General features: G+C 42.8%; 1 protein-coding gene across 9 annotated transcripts in view; it reads left to right on the plus strand.

Annotated features, from left to right (window-relative positions):
- The window catches only part of ssbp2b (single stranded DNA binding protein 2b), a 673,806-nt gene that overhangs the window by 310,587 nt on the left and 346,348 nt on the right, over nt 1–16,871 (plus strand). For 2 of the 9 annotated variants that reach the window (XM_068029632.1, XM_068029633.1), the window contains exon 1: nt 6,901–9,707. The exons of the other annotated variants lie outside the window; for them this stretch is intronic. In XM_068029632.1, the coding sequence (XP_067885733.1) occupies nt 9,666–9,707 (42 nt within the window). In that variant the 5' untranslated portion in view covers nt 6,901–9,665. Of the gene's footprint in view, nt 1–6,900; nt 9,708–16,871 lie in introns of those variants that run through there. 9 annotated transcript variants of the gene reach the window in all.

Consider the following 16,871-nt stretch of genomic DNA (forward strand, 5'->3'; position numbering starts at 1 on the left):
CTATGCTGTCAGACTCACTCCCCGGCTCGATCCCCGTAGCCCTGCAAGTCTATTTCTCTCAGGTGGCCATCCTTGAAGTGTTTAAACCATAACTTGGATATGTGTGGTTTATTGTGAATCACATCTTCCCATTCAGTTTAGTTATTAGGATTTTATTTTAATCTTTGGAGGAGACATTTTAATCTTAATCCTATCCTGACACGGATGGCTGAGTGACAGGAAACAGAGAGTAGCAGTGAATGGTTGTTTATTGGACGAGAGGAACGCATACAGTGGGGTTCCCTAGGGGTGGGTCCCAGGACCACTGCTTTTCTAGATATATGTTAATGACCTAAGACTTAGGTGTGCAGGGCATATTTGCAAAACTTGCAGATGACAGAAAACTTGGCAGTATTGTGAACTGTGAGGAGGACAGTGATGGACTTCAAGAGGATATAGGCAGGCTGGTGGAACGGGCGGACACATGGCAGATAAAATTTAATGTATTTAATGAAATATAAGTGATACATTTTGTTAGGAAGAATGAAGAGAGGCAAAATAAAATTAAGGATAATAAAAACAGAAAATGCTGGAAGTACTCAACAAATCTGGCAGCATCTGCGGAGAGAGAAATAGTGTTAATGTTTCGGGTCTGTGACCTTTTATCAGAACTGGCAAAAGTTAGAAATGTAAAAGGCTTTGAGCAAATGAAAGGGTGGCGGCGGGGAGAAGAACAGAAGGGAAGGTCTGTAATAGAGCAGAGGGCAGGAGGGATTAAATGATAAAGACATCATGGAACAAAAAGCAAAGGGAGTAGTTAACAGCTGTAGTAAAAGACAAAGCATTTGGCCAGAGCGTTCTTGGCAGAAGAATGAACAGCTCTGTCCAAAAGCAAAAATATTAAAAACGACTGGCACATGGTAAAAAAACAATCAAAATGGCAGTCATAGTCTGAAGTTGTTGAACTGAAAGTTGAGTTCAGAGGGCTGTTGTGTGCCTAATCGGCAGATGAGATGCTGTTCCTCGAGTTTGCGTTGAGCTTCACTGGAACACTGCAGCAGGCCGAGGACAGAAATGTGAGCGTGAGAGCAGGGTGGTGAACTAAAATGGCAAGCTGCTGGAGGCTCGGGGTCATGCTTGTGAACTGAGCAGAGGTGTTCCACAAAGCAATCACCCAATTTGCGTTTGGTCTCCCCAATGCTGAGGAGATCGCACTTTGAGCAGGGAATACAGTATACTAAATTGAAAGGAGTACAAGTAATTGCTGCTTCACCTGGAAGGAGTGTTTGGGCCCTTGGATAGTGAGGAGAGAGGAGGTAAAAGGACAGGTATTACACCTCCTGCGATTGCATGGGAAGGAGCTGTGGGAAGGGGATGAGGTGTCAGAGGTAATGGACGAGTGGACCAGGCTGTGGCGGAGGGAACGGTCCCTTCGGAATGCTGACGGGGAGGGAAGAGGCAGATATGTTTGGTGGTGGCATCATGCTGGAGGTGGCAGAAATGGCGGAGGTTGATCCTGTGGATGTGGAGGCTGGTGGGGTGGAAAATGATGTCAAGGGGAACCCTGTCACGGTTCCGGGAAGCAGGGGAAGGGGAAGCAGAGGACAGAAGTGTGGGAATTGGGTCGGACACGGTAGAGGGCCCTGTCAACCACATTCGGGGGGAATCCTCGGTTGAGGATAAAGGAAGACATATCTGAAGCACTGTTGTGGAAGATTGCATCATCAGAACAGACTGAGATTGACACGAAGAAACTGGGAGAATAGAATGGAGTCCTTACAGGAGGCAGGGTGTGAGAAAGTGTAGTCGAGGTAGCTGTGGGAGTTGGTGGGCTTCTAATGAATATTAGTGGACAGGCTATTCCCAGAAATGGAGACAGAGAAGTCGAGGAAGGGAAGGAAAGTGTTGGAGATGGCCCATGTGAATGTGAGAGAAGTGTGGAAATTGGAAGCGAAGTTGACAAGGCTTTCCAGTTCCGGGCAGAAACAGGAAATGGCAGCGATACAGTCATCAATGTACTGGAAAATCAATTGGGGGAGGGGTCTGTGTAGGACTGGAACAAGGAATGTTCGACATAACTGACAAAAAGACAGGCATAACTAGGACCCATGCAGGTACCCATCGCAAAACCTTCTATTTAGAGGAAGTGAGTGGAGTTGAAGGAGAAGTTGTTCAATGTGAGAACAAGTTCAGCCAGGCAGAGGAGGGTGGTGATGAATGGGGACTGGTTGGTCCTCTGTTCAAGGAAGAAACAGAGAGCCCTCAAATCAAGGGTACATTTATAAAGGAGATGCAGGAACAGTGGGTCCTGGGGGTACATGTGCACAAATCATTGAGGCTGGCAGGGCAGATTGAGAAAATGATTAAAGAGGCATACAGGATCGTGGGTTTTATAAATATAAGCATACAATACAAAAACAAGGAAATTATAATGAACCGTTACGAAACATTGGTTTGGCTTCAACTGGCGTATGTGTCCAATTCTGGGCACTGCACTTTAGGAAGGGTGGGAAGGCATGCAGAAAAAATTTACGAGAATGGTTCCAGGGATGAGGGACTTCAGTTATGTGGATAGACTGGAGAAGCTGGGGTTGTTCTCTTTAGCGAAGAGAAAAGTTGAGAGGAGATTTGATAGAGGTATTCAAAATCATGAAAGCTCTAGACAGAGTAGATAGAAACTGTTTCCATTAGCAGAAGGGTCAAGAACCAGAGGAACCAAAGGCGACATGGGAAAAAACTTCTTCATGCAGCAAGTGGTTAGTATCAGGAAAACATTGCCTAAGAGTGTGGTGGAAGCAGATTCAATCATGGCTTTCAAAAGGGAATTGGATAAGTACCTGAAGAGAAAACATTTTCAGGGATATGGGGAAAGGACAGGGGAGTGGGATGAGTTAACTTGCTGTTAGAGTGCCGGCATGGACATGACTGGCTGAATGGCCTCCTTCTGTGTTGTCACCATTTGATGATCCTATGACATGATCTTTTGACAACCTTTTGCAACATTGCCATGTCTTGCCAATATCCTATTTTCAATTTGCTGATATTTTCCAGTGGCATTCAGGATCACAAAAGGTTTTTTCTGTCTTTATGGAGTTATTTAAGCCCATGGCGAATGTCAGCTGAATGGTTCTTGTTTTTTGAATCTGAGACTATACATTTGGTACAGAGGTGATTACCTCTGTAAGCTATGAATTTGTTTCTCATCAAAGTGAGGATGGTTTTGATAGGGAATGGAACATTTCCCTTTGTTAGCACGAGGTACTCTCAGGAAGGTATGAAAGCTCTCATTACTCTGCCCAACAATATGCCCTCAGCCTAACTCTATGAAAAGCACCCCTACTGAACCAGACGATATTTTCCATTTCCTACACAACCTATCCTGTGGCCTTTGAGTGAAATTGGTTAGGGAACTAGGAAGCAATTTTGTGCATTGGACCCATACCTACTAGGAACCAGGTTGAGACTGCCCAAACTTAATAAGGACCAGAAACTTGTAGTCAGAGGAGCTTTTTTCATTCCTTCAGTTTGGGCTGAATTTAAAGCCAGGTACCCAGTGGCCACCCCACTTCACCACCCAGGTCCTCAGGAGTAATGTTTCAAGATTTGTTCGACAAGTTAAGAGTCATCAAAATATTTATTTTCTGGTAACTAAAGAAAGTACTTACATCCTCTTTCCCCAGACACACTAGATTGCTTATTTTAAGAAGCAATGCAGCTCGCTTAGGTAGTCGCAGCTATTTCCAACTTTGACAGCAACACTGCAGTACAGTAGCCTCATGGGAGCACCAATTTCATGAACCAAGACAAATTGTTGACTTTTGTTATCAGAAGATGACCCCAATGTAACTAGGTTTTTGTACCAAGCAGCCAGTAAAAAAGTCTCAGGTTTAGCTTAAAGATTATAATTTTGGCCAATCTTGCAGTACAAGAATAGGACCATGTGTTGACTTTGTTGTAATGTATAAGTGTTCCACACTACCAACATCATTCTAGTTTTTAAAGTGTTTTTACACCTATTTAGAAATCCTGTGCAACGGAATACTTGTTCTTTAAAGCAGAATGCACTTGTAGATTTTATGTGGCTAATGTGTTAGTCCTCAGTGCATTTAAGTTCACCTTTCCAGAATATAAATGCTGCCATCTTCCTATTACAGCATTGTTTCTTCAAAGGTCAGGTGATCTGTTCTATCTGTTGTAAAGAAAGGTGCTTAAATTTCCACTCAAAACCCAAACTTGCATTCTTTTACCCTGCTGATGTGGTGTATCTGAAAGGAAAACTTCAGATTTACCTGCATTGTCATTATTCCACAATCATTTAAGAATGCAAAGATAATTCCTGACTTCTTTTTTCTCCTGCAAACCGTCATCCTAAACCCCTCTCACCTGTCTCCTCCACCTTCACCTCCAACAATAAATGTGAGGAGCTCATGGACTTTGTCACTAAGATCGAGACCATCTGATCAGCTGCCTCTGCCGCGTTCCTCCCTTCCACTAACCCACCGGGCCGAACTTCCTCTCAAGCTCACCCCAGTCCTAGCCCTGAACTCACAACTTTCTCTTGTTTCTCTCCTATCTCCCCTCGTGCCCTCTCCAAGCTCATCTTGTTCATGAGACCCACCTCCTGCTGCCTTGACCCTATTCCCACAAAACAGCTGACCACTCAACTTCCTTTCCTGGTCCCCACGTTAGTTGATATTGTTAAAGGTTCTCTGTCTTCAGGTGTTGTTCCTCTCTCCTATAAATCTGCTGTCATCACCCCTTTCCTCAAACAACCAACCCTTGACCCCACCGTTCTTGAAAACTATTGTCCCAACTCCAACCTCCTTTTCCTTTCCAAACTCCTTGAACGTTTTGTTATCTCCCAAATCCATCCCTATCTTTCCCTCCAATCAGGTTTCTACCATGCCACAGTACCGAAACAACTCTTGTCAAGGTCAGAAATGACATCTATGTGACTGTGACAAAGAACATAACAAATAGGAGCAGGAGTAGACCATTCAGTCCCTAGAGCCTGCTCCCCCATTCAATAAGATCATGGCTGATCTGATTGTGGCCTTAACTCCACTTTCCTGCCTACCCCTCATAACCTTGACTCCCTTGTCAATCAAAAACCTGACTAACTCAGCCTTGAATATATTCAGCCTCCACTGCTCGCTGGGGGAGAGAATTGCAAACACTGACAGAGTTAAATACTGGGAAGACTGAAGCCGTTGTTTTCAGTCCCTGCTCCAAACTCTGTTTCCTAGCTACTGACTATCCCGCTCCCTGGCAACAGTCTGAGACTAAACCAGTCTGTTCGCAACCTTGGTGTCATATTTGACCCTGAGATGAGCTTCCAACCACATATTCGTGCCATCATTAAGATCGCCCATTTCCTCTTCCGTAACATCGCCTAACTTCGCCCCTGTCTCAGCTCATCTGCTGCTGAATTTCTCATTCATGTCTTTGTTAACTCTAGACCTTAACTATTCCAAAGCACTTCTGGTTGGTCTCCCAAATTTTACCCTCTGTAAACTTGAGGTCATCCAAAACTTGCTGCCAGTGTCCTAACTCGCACCAAGTCCCATTCACTATCACCCCTGGCTCCCAGTCAAGCATCCTTGTTTTCAGATCCCTCCCTATCTCTTTAATCCCCTCCAGCCCCACAACCCTCTGAGATATCTGAGCTTATCTAATTCTGGCCTCTTGAGCATTCCTGATTTTAATCACTCCACCATTGGTGGCAGTGCCTTCAGCCTAGACCCTAAGCTGTGGAATTCCCTCCTTACATCTCGCTACCTCTTTACCTCATTTTCTTCCTTTATGATACTCCTTTGACCAAGCTTTTGGTCATCTGACCTAATATCTCCTTATGTGGCTCGATGTCATATTTTGTTTTAAAATGCTCCTGTGAAGTGCCCTGGGATGTTTTATTATATTAAAGGCGCTACACAAATATAAGTTATTGTCATCCTGTCAAATACCTTAAATATCTTTAAGAGGACATTTCATAGCTCTTCCCTCTGACACTGGTGATTAGCTCTGTTGTCAATTTCTCTTTTACCTCTATTTGTCAATTATCAAGTGACAGTATATCTTTACTACAACCACTAAAGGATTTGAACTTGGCTGATTTAAAAGCCAGCTTCCTATTTGCTGTGGTTATCACCATCTTGTACTGTTTAGATACGGTGATTGATGTATCTCTCTAATAACACTCCTAGGTCTTTTTCAACATCCCCTTTGGCAAGTTGGAACCCACTTATGGAATACACACGACTCCAATTTTTACTTCCAACATGCAATCTGGATTGAACTTAATTTGCCACTGATCAGACTCTCTTTCTAAAATCTTGACTCCCTCCTCTGAGTCGGCAGTCCACCAAGCTGGATGTTGAGAGAGTGGAAACACTTTCAGTTCTGATATAGGCCAGAGTTGACATAGGGTGCCTGCAAAGTGATGTATGTGCAATCAATTGGACGCTGTACTATGGGGAAGCTTGCAATCCAAGTGAAGCCACGTGCTAGCACCACCTGCTTGTCTCTGGCAAGAGAAAAATGAAATGTAGTTAGCACCATTTGAATGGCAGGTTTCAGTGAGGACATTAGCTGGTAGGGCTAATAGCCCTTTAAAAATGGCGTCAGTGCCTGTGCACAGGCAGCTGACGCCATTGCTGTGGATGGACAGCTTGCTCCAGCTATTTAAATGAGCTGCAGCACTTAGAATTGCGGTGGCCCGCGACCCATTTTCTTTGCCTCAGGGCACATAAAATTCGGCCCATTGTTTCTTGCAATGAAGCAACAGCCAGAAAAAATTTAACCAGCCACCTTATATGCCCCTTTAATTAGTACTGATTGGGGGGGGGGGGGGGTGGGTGGGGGTTCTTCCTGTTGTTGAATGGATGTTCAGTTGTGCAACATTAAGAAAGGGTGTCAGCTGGAGTGTTTCACTGATTGACTTCATGATCTACCTGCTCTGTACACTTCTGGCAGCTGTTCACTGCCCACATCAGTATGGTATCCGGCGCGATTTATCCTCAAAGTGTGCATGTGCTTTGTGGACGTCATTTAGCAACATGAAGGGTATTTGTAGCTCCCAAAAATTGTGTGCAAACGATCCCAATTTCTTGCACAGTGTTTAGAAACAGAATCCATAATAGCTTTCAAAAGGGAACTGGCTTTTTTAAAAAAGGTATGGAGAAGGCTGGGTATTGAGACTAAATAGATTTTTTTTCAGAGAAGCAATGGAGGCATGATGGATAGAATGGGCTGTTCTGTAAAATTCTGAAATTTGAAGTTTAACATTTGTGCAAAGTGGTTTCACTGCTTGAAAACTTGTAAAGTAGGAATCAAGAAGTCAGAGAAAGATCTTGCATTTATATAATGCCTTTCTTATCCTCAGGATGTCCCAATGTGCTTTACAGCCAATGAATTATGTTTGAAGTGTAGGCACTGTTGATTTCTAGACAAAATTAGCAATCAATCTGTTCACAACATAGCCCCACAAGAAGCGATGAGATGAATGAGCAGTTAATCTGTTTTCCTGGTGTTGGTTGATGGATTAAGGTTGACTAGAAAAGCGCGAGAACTCCTCCTCGAAGTGCTAGGGGATATTTTACAGCCTTGTGTGGCTTATCACTTTACAGCCTTCAGTGTAACCCTTATGTCTCACTGACCAGAACTGAACACATTATGCAAGGTACAGTCAGACCAGAGCACTACAACAGTTTGATCAAAACATTCTCTGACTTGTATTCTATTATTTTGGCTACGCTATTAAATGTTCTGTTGGCTTTGTTGATTGCTGCTGTGTATTGATTGGACACGTTAAGTGTCAATAAAAGTGGTATCAGTGTAGTGAAACTGCACCCACCAATGCTTCAATTATAGTGCAACTGCTACCTCTAAACTCTACCTTGGGATACAGTCCTTCTGCCTCAGGGGTTTTATAATTTTTCAGTCCTTTAATTGTATTTCAATTGTGTTCCACTAATTTCATCTTGGTGTGCATGCACTGGACTGAATTTAATGCTGGTGGTGGTGGCCCTGACGGCAGACCGGAAAGCCAAGGGCAACATCTGCTGAAACCGTTTCCAGGAGCCCCGATGCAATTCTATGCCCATCAGGCAATTAATTGCCTGACATTGGGGCTCCTGTCCCTTTAAAGGTGGAGATCCCAACTCCAAGAACTTCCGGCCAATTGGAGGGCCAGCAGCTGTTCAGTCCCAGCATCGCTACCGGGAACAGCGGCCACTGTTGGGACTGCAGCCAGCCAGAACCAGCAAGATGGAGCAGGCCCTGGAATCCAGGTAAGTGCGTTCGGCTCACTGAGGCCTGAGTGGGTAGTGGGTGGTGTTATTGGTGAGGGCAAGGGAGTTGGTTCAGTGGGAGCGGCCATTGCCGGCGGCGGGGGCAGCACTCTGTGGGCTACAGGGTGCTCGATCGGGAGGGCTCTGCCATTGAACCTGCAGGGAGGCCGCCAACTTTTATTGGGTGGTCTCCCCATGTGGCGGAGGGAAGAGGCCCTTTCGTGCCTCTTAATTGGCCACTTAAGGGCCTCAGTTGGCCTCTGCGTGGGAAAGCTGTTCATGACCTTCTCCACCCTGATTGAATTTGATGGAGATACAAAGGCCACGACCACTTCATTCCCCGCCTTCCCTCTTGATTCTTCGGCTCGCTCTCCCACCCTTCCTTCCCCCACCCCCGACTCACTATCCGCTCCCGTGGGCCAGATTAAATTCCACCCATTCTTTTTGATGCTGCATGATGTCTTGTTCGTGTCCTCCATAATTGAACAGTATATTGTTCGTACAAATCTCAGAAAACAGATGGTAGTAAACAAGTACAGTTTACTGTGTACCTGCCTATACTGCTGTCTGCATTTTGGGAGTTGGCATTTGGGATGTGCAGTTAACCTTAGGAATGACACTTTGAAGATGAAAGTAAACCTGCATTTCAATTTTTTTGCAGAAAAATTAGTACCAGAATGATTTGAAAAGGAATATAAGAGAATCATGGTATTGAAATCACAGAAATTTGGACTTCTAGGAGTTAAATTGAAATGGATATGACAGGGAGTGGGAAAAGATTGCTGGAAAGGAAAATCTGAGAGCAGTTAGGATCAGAAATAGAAAAAAAGCAACCTAAGACGTAAAAGGTCATAAAATGTTTCCTGATCTGAAGGAAGATTCCTGATATTTTACCAGAGTATTTTGCTTAAATAATTATTGCAATTGTAGCTTATTTTTAATTCTGTAAGTTTTAATGTTGAACATGCGATGACTTAACAGGATGATTTTTGAATTTGATAGATTAAATCTAAATGTTCCATCTTGATGTGCATTTAATCTTAATTTTTAACTTTAACTGGGACAGTAGTAGTATAAAGGGCAGTGAGGGGCAATAGTTCCTAGAGAATGTTCAGGAAAATTTTCTACAGCAGTGTTTCCAGTCCAATGAGAAAGGAGGCACTGCCAGACCTGGTTCTGGCGAATGAGGTGGGCCAAGTAGATCAAGTGTCAGTAGGAGAACATTTAGGGGACGGTGACATTGTATAATAAGGTTTAGGCTGACTATGGTAAAGGACAAAGAACAATCCAGAGTAAGAATAATTAACTAGAATCGAAAGCCAACTTCAATGGGCTAAGAATGGATCTGGGACGAATAAATTAGAGCCAAAGGTTGGCAGGAGAAACGGTAGCTGAACAATGGACTCCGTTCAAAAAAGAGATAATCCGAGCACAGTCAAGGTATGTTCCCTTGAAGGAGAAAGGTAAGGTAAACAAATGCAGAGGTCCCTGGATGACGAAAGAGATAGAGATTAAAATAAAGAAGAAAAAGTGTGCTTATGACAGATGCCAGGTAGAGAATATTGTTGAGAACCAGGCTAAATATGGAAGGTTCAGAGGGAAAGTGAAAAAACCAGTAAGAAAAGGAAAGAGCGAGTATGAACAGAGACTGGCAGCTAACATAAAAGGGAATCCCAAAATTTTCCATAGACATATAAAGAGTAAGAGGGTGGTAAAAGGAGGAGTGGGACCGAATAGGGACCAACAAGAGAAATTACACTTGGAGGCAGAGGTCCTAGCTGAGGTATTAAACTAATACTTTGCATTTGTCTTTATCAAGGACCAGATGTGATGCATCCAAGGATACTGAGGGAAGTGAGGGTGGAAATTGCACAGGCACTGGCCATAATTTTTCAGTCTTCCTTAGACTTGGGAGTGGTGTCAGGGGACTGGAGAATTGCAAATATTACACCCTTGTTCAAAAAAGGGTGTAAAGATAAGCCCAGCAACTATAAGCCAGTCAGTTTAATGTCAGTGATAGGGAAACTTCTAGAAAGATTAATTCTGGACAAAGTTAATTGTCACATGGGCAAATGTGAGTTAATTAAAGAAAAGCCAGTGTGGATTTCTTAAGGAAAAATCATGTTTAACTAACTTGCTGGAGCTTTTTGAAAAGGTAACAGAGAGGGTTGATGAGGGCAATGCTGTTGATGTGGTGTACATGGACTTTCAAAAGTAATTTGATATCGTGCCACACAACAGACTTGTGAGCAAACTTGTAGCTCATGGAATAAACGGGACAGGGGAAACATGGATACGGAATTGGCTGAGTGCCAGAAAACAAAGAGTAGTGGTTCATGGATGTTTTTTGGGTTGGAGGAATGTTTGTAGTGGAGTTCCCCAGGAGTCAGTGTGGGACCCTTACTTTTCCTGATATATATTAGTGACTTAGACCTTGGTGTACAGGGCACAATTTCAAAATTTGCAGATGATAAGAAACTTGGAAGCCTTGTGAACTTTGAGGAAGATAGTGTTAAACTTCAAAAAGACATAGGTGGCAGATGAAGTTCAATGTGGAGAAATGTGAAGTGATATATTTTGGTAGGAAGAACATGGAAAGACAATATAAAATAAAGGGAATAATTCTAAAGGGAGTCCAGGAGCAGAGGGACCTTGGTGTATATGTGCATAAGTCATTGAAGATGGCAGGACAGATTGAGAGAGTGGTTAATAAAGCATACAGTATCCTGGACTTTATTAATCAGAACATAGAGTATAACAGCCAGGAGGTTATGTTGAACTTGTATAAGACACTAGTTCGGCCTCAGCTGGAGTGTCCAGTTCTGAGTGCTGCACTTTCGGAATGATGTGAAGGCGTTAGAGAGGGTGCAGAAAAAATGCACGAGAATGGTTCCAGGGATTAGGAACTTCAGTTATGAAGATAGATTGGAGAAGTTGGGACTGTTTTCCTTGGAGAAGAGAAGGCTGAAAAGGGATTTGATAGAAGTATTCAAAATCATGAAGGGTCTGGACAGAGCAGATAGGGAGAAACTCTCTCTTCCCATTTGAGAAACGATTGAGAACGAGGGGGCACAGATTTAAAGTATTTGGTAAGAGAAGCAAAAGCGACATGAGGAAAAACTTTTTCACACAGTGAGTGGTTAAGGTCTGGAATGCACCTCCTGAGAGTGTGGTGGAGGCAGGTCCAATTGAAGCATTCAAAAGAGAGTTAGACTGTTATATGAAAATGAAGAATGTGCAGGGTTATGGGGAGAAGGCGAGGGAGTGGCACAAGGTGAATTGCTCATTCGTAGAGCCGGTGCAACACACTGGGCCGAAAGGCGTCCTTCTGCGCTGTAACAATTCTGTGATTCTTAATAAACTTTTAATTAGACAATTAATTTAATTATGAAGTTAATTATTTAATTGGTTAAATTATTTGGCATTCTAAGGGTTTTTTAATACGAATATACTCAGAGTAAAAGGTGTTTAACCTGAATGATTATTTAATATAGCGGCAGTAGAAAATGATTGAGTATGTTTACTTCTCTAGAACCAGTTTGATAGGCTGGCACCCAGTTTATATTTAATATCACTGAACCAAAAAGTCATGTACCATCTGTGGCTACAGGATGAGGCTCATAAGCACCCTAATAAACATTGTGGGATGCAATAAATAATATATACAACAGATTGCATGCCTAATGGAAGATATTAAACTATTGAAACAGTTTTATAGGATGCGACACAATCTTAAAATTATGAAGAGTTGTCACTGTTGCATTACATGGCACAGTATATGTACAGAAGTAAACACCTGGGAAAGAATTCCTAATGGATGGTAATTTAATTTTGGTGATATTAGGGTGAAATTGAAAGAACTCTAACTGTAATGTGAATCGTATATTATTTTAGATTGAGATTACTGTATTGCTTGTTATGTGTAGTATGCCTTATTTTAACATTTTGGGATTTTTCTGTTTTTGCACAAGCTAGTACAGATTTGAGAGAAATCTTACCACAAGGTGATTAATAATTCTCATCATTATTGCAGCTTTAACAAATTATTTGCAGTTTATTCCTGGAAAATTCTGTGTGCATTATATTAATTCTATAAACTTTTTTCAAAAAAATCTTGTAATGGTTGTAGTTATTTGTTGCCTGTTAGTTAATCACAACATATCTTTTAAACTTTGCTGCATTTTCTTAATAATGTAGCAATATTCGGTGTGTGGAGTCTGCAGTGGATTTTTTTTTTGAGTCAGCCAAGTTTCTGACATATACAGAAACCCATCAGTATGTTTAAGAGTCTCCAATTTAGGCTGTTGAAAGATCCATACAGGTAGAGTTCCTGTTTGATTAATGATGGAGTGCACATAGTTTCATTGTGGAGTTACACCTCACATAACTAAGTCCAGAGAATTTAGGCAAAGAATTGCTTTAGTCAAGATTTAGGGACCTCTAAATGGGTACAGTGGCACTACTGGAGATTAATTAGCCCAGAGCTCTGGTAAGCTTTCTTGGGTTACCGACCCTCCAGGATTGTCCTGGAGTCTCCAGGAATGAAAGATTAATTTCCTGGGGCATTACAAAAATTGTGCTTTTTCATTTTCTTTGAACAATTAAGTTTATTAGTTATTTTAAAATATTAGAAATTGGGAGAGAAAAGATGGTCGACTGTTTGGAGGCAGAAAGTTATGTCATGAAACCTCCAGGCATACATCCAGCCAAAGTTAGCCATGAGTACTCTTAATTTTGGGTAATTGGGTGTCAGTGTTATTTTAAGCCAACTGGGAAGAGTCCTTGCCCTCTCCCCCACCCCCCACCCCCCCAACCTTACCTCCAGATTCCTTTAATGATTTCAGCTGGCTGGTCAACCGTCAAGCATCCTGGTCTTCCTGGTTCAGGTAATGGATACCAAATCTGCCATGGAATGATGACTCGATTTCAGTCTACCACTGCCAAGCTTGTTATCTTGAAGCCATCTTGCCCCCAAAGGCACCCTGCAATGGTGAACTGCATTATCGAGGTGCAAAGGATCTTTTCTTCTTTGTGAGCTGGGCTGAATCTAACCCATACTGATTGGATGAAAGCCTTCTCGCAGATTGATAATGCTCCTATTAAATGTAGGATAGTGCTGCTTTCATCTTCTCATGATTTTTAGTTTGTCCCAGTGGTGGCTAACTATGCTTTCCAAACACTGTTTAAACTTTCCCAGTCACAAAATATCTTGATTGCATGAGGATTATTGATTTTTTTTGCAGTAACTTATATGATTCATTCCTTTCAATTTCTCAAATTCAGCATTTTATTTGGAAACTTTAGACAGAATCATATTCACATAATATTGAATTAATGTGGCCTTCCTAAGAACAAATACCAAAACATAATTTGGCATGGTACATATTGAAACTCCACCAGTCATCTACTGCAATTGTTTGACATTACTTTTCCTCTTGAAGAATAGAGTGACTCATTTATAGAATCATAGGCTGGGATTTTGTGAGGCCCCCTGAGGTGGGATCGGAGGCGGGGGTACAGAGTATTGCGATGGGTGGTGGGACGGAGGGCCCATCGCCTACCTGTCGCCAAGTGATCTTCCCAGGGGCGGGATAGGCCGATGATGGCCTTCCTGCACAGAGCGCAATTGAGGCCCTTGAGTGGCCTAATAACGGCCAACAATGCTCAAGAGGCTCAACACCATCCAGGACAAAGCAGCCCATTTGATCAGCACCCCATCCACAAACATTCACTCCAGCCATCACTGACGCACAGTGGCAGCAGTGTGTACCATCTATAGGATGCACTGCAGCAATGCATCCAGGCTCCTTCTACAGCACCTTCCAAACCCGCAATCTCTACCATCTAGAAGGACAAGGGCAGCAGATGCATGAGAATACCACCACCTGCAAGTTCCCCTCCAAGCCTCACACCATCCTGACTTGGTACTATATCGCCGTTCCTTCACTGTCGCTGAGTTAAAATCCTGGAAGTCGCTTCCTAACAGCATTGTGGGTGTACCTACCCCACGTGGACTACAGCGGCTCAAGAAGGCAATTCACCACCACCTTCTCAAGGGCAATTATGGATAGGCAATAAATGCTGGCCTAGCCAGCGACGCCCACATCCTGTGAATTAATAATAAAAAAAAATTAAGGGCCTCTTCCCACCTCTGCTGGGATCATACCAGCGGTGGGGTGGGTCTCCGCCACGCAGGGAGTACGCCAGTACGTCTCGTAAAACAAGGTGCCCTCGTAAAACAAGGTCCCCACCGGGAACAACGTTACTCCCCCCGGGATCCCTCCCCCTAGTCTGCACGACCACCTCACGCCGGGGCCTTCCGGACTGGCCTTGGCAAACCGCCTCACCTACCTCTGTTCCGGGGTTCCAGCACTGGGCCTGGGACCAAGGCCTCTGCAGTACCCGCCTCCAGCTCAGAATCCAGCCCATTGAATGAGACAGCATAAAAAGGCCCATTCAACCCATCGTGCCTATGCCGGCTCTTTAAAGAGCTAAACAATTCGTTTCACAACCCTACTTTTCGCATCGCTTGCAAATTGTTCCCTTTTAAGTCTTTCTCTAATTCCCTTTTGAAAGTTGTTATTGAATTTGCTTCCACCATCCTTTCAGGCAGATCACTCCAGGTCATAACGACTCATCTGTTTTTTGTTCCTGTGTTACCTCTGGTTCTTTTGCCAATTACCTTAAACTTGTGACCTCTGGTTACCGACCCTCCTGCCACTGGAAACAGTTCCTCCTTATTTACTGTATCAGAACCCTTCATGCCTTTGTAAATCTCCAGTAAATCTTCACTTAACCACCTTTGCTCGAAGGAGAACAATCACAACTTCTCTAGTCTCTTCATGTAATTAAAGTCCCTCATCCTTGGTACCATTCTGGTAAATCTCCTCTGCACCGGTGCCCCAAATTGGCCACTGTACTCCAGTTGCGGCCTAACTATTGTGTTGTAAAGTTTTGGCATGACTTTATCTTTTAAAAATTGTGAATTTATGTAGAATTGGAATGATACCAGCACTGATTTAGAATAAAATAACTGCACAGATTGGAAAAATTGTCTGATGGATACAAAGCCGTTTTCCTAGTGGGAGATAGATGTAGTATTTAGAAGAATGTTATAAAAGTGATTTTCCTTAGATAGTGTGGCATTTTTAAATAGGCTATTGTAATTTATTTTCTCCCCTTTGTACCACTAGTGTCAGTTACATTCACATATGCAGGTACATTTGGTGGATAGAAGCAATTTGTAGTAAGAGAACTGGTGTTAAATTTTGAAATATATTTCGAAGAAGCTGTACATTTTTAAAGTCATCTTAAAATTTGTAACTATTCATTGTCAGTGTCCTTTGTTCCTTTTTGGTATTTATTTATGCATGAAGCTATTAAAACGCATTAGGATTTTTTTCAAAATATGAAATGGTATTTTTTGGATTTCGAACATTGCAGCAATAGGATTATAATATTCTTGTGGTGATATGGTTAAATTTTCTTTGATAAACAGCATGTGTAGGCATATTTGAAGTTTTTAGAATAAAAATCTAATTCTACATGACACTGAATTAAGCAATTCGACACTGTTAATTTAGCTATGATGATATTGAATTAAGTTTTAATTTGATGTCAGTATAAATGTAAGTCTTGTTTAAGATAGTTATACTGTAATTATTGAGACGTTCAGAATTCTCAGCAACAACTTGACCTGCCAAGCTGGAAATTGCCTATAATAAATGATTTTGGGGGTGGGGACAAGTTTGAACTCTGAGTCAATTTTGGGCAAACAGGGAGATGGAGTGAGCATCAAACACCCTCAACCGCATCAGTCTGAGGCCCAGGCTATTTTTAATTTCCAAGCCTCATTTATATCCCGCTGGCCGCTGCTTGTCCAAACTTGGTGACGAGTGGTGTTCCCCAAGGACTTGCACTTGGTCCCAACTTTTCACTATATTTATGAAATACATGGATAAAGGAATACAGAGAAAGAAATACGTGCATTTATATAGTGCCTTTCATGACTTCAGAACTCCCAAAGCACTTTACAGCCAAAAAAGTAGATTTGTACTGTACTGTAGTCACTGTTGTAATGTAGGAAACTGGAACTATGGACATTCAATCTCTCTACACCTCCATCCCCCACCAAAATGGTCTGAGAGCTCTCCGCTTCTTCCTTGAACAGAGGCCCAACCAGTCCCCATCCACCACCACCCTCCTCCGCCTGGCTGAACTTGTTCTCACATTGAACAACTTCTCATTTAACTCCACTCACTTCAAACAAATAAAAGTTGTTGCTTTGGGCGGCACAGTGGCGCAGTGGTTAGCACCGCAGCCTCACAGCTTCAGCGACCCAGGTTCAATTCTGGGTACTGCCTGTGTGGTGTTTGCAAGTTCTCCCTGTGTCTGCGTGGGTTTTCTCCGGGTGCTCCGGTTTCCTCCCACAGCCTAAAAAGACTTACAGGTTGGTAGGTAAATTTTCCATTACAAATTGCCCCTAGTATAGGTAGGTGATAGGGAAATATAGGGACAGGTGGGGATGTGGTAGGAATATGGGATTAATGTAGGATTAGTATAAATGGGTGGTTGACGGTCGGCACAGACTCGGTGGGCCGAAAC

The sequence above is a fragment of the Heterodontus francisci genome, chromosome 4, assembly GCF_036365525.1.
Source record: "Heterodontus francisci isolate sHetFra1 chromosome 4, sHetFra1.hap1, whole genome shotgun sequence".
NCBI lineage: Eukaryota > Metazoa > Chordata > Chondrichthyes > Heterodontiformes > Heterodontidae > Heterodontus > Heterodontus francisci.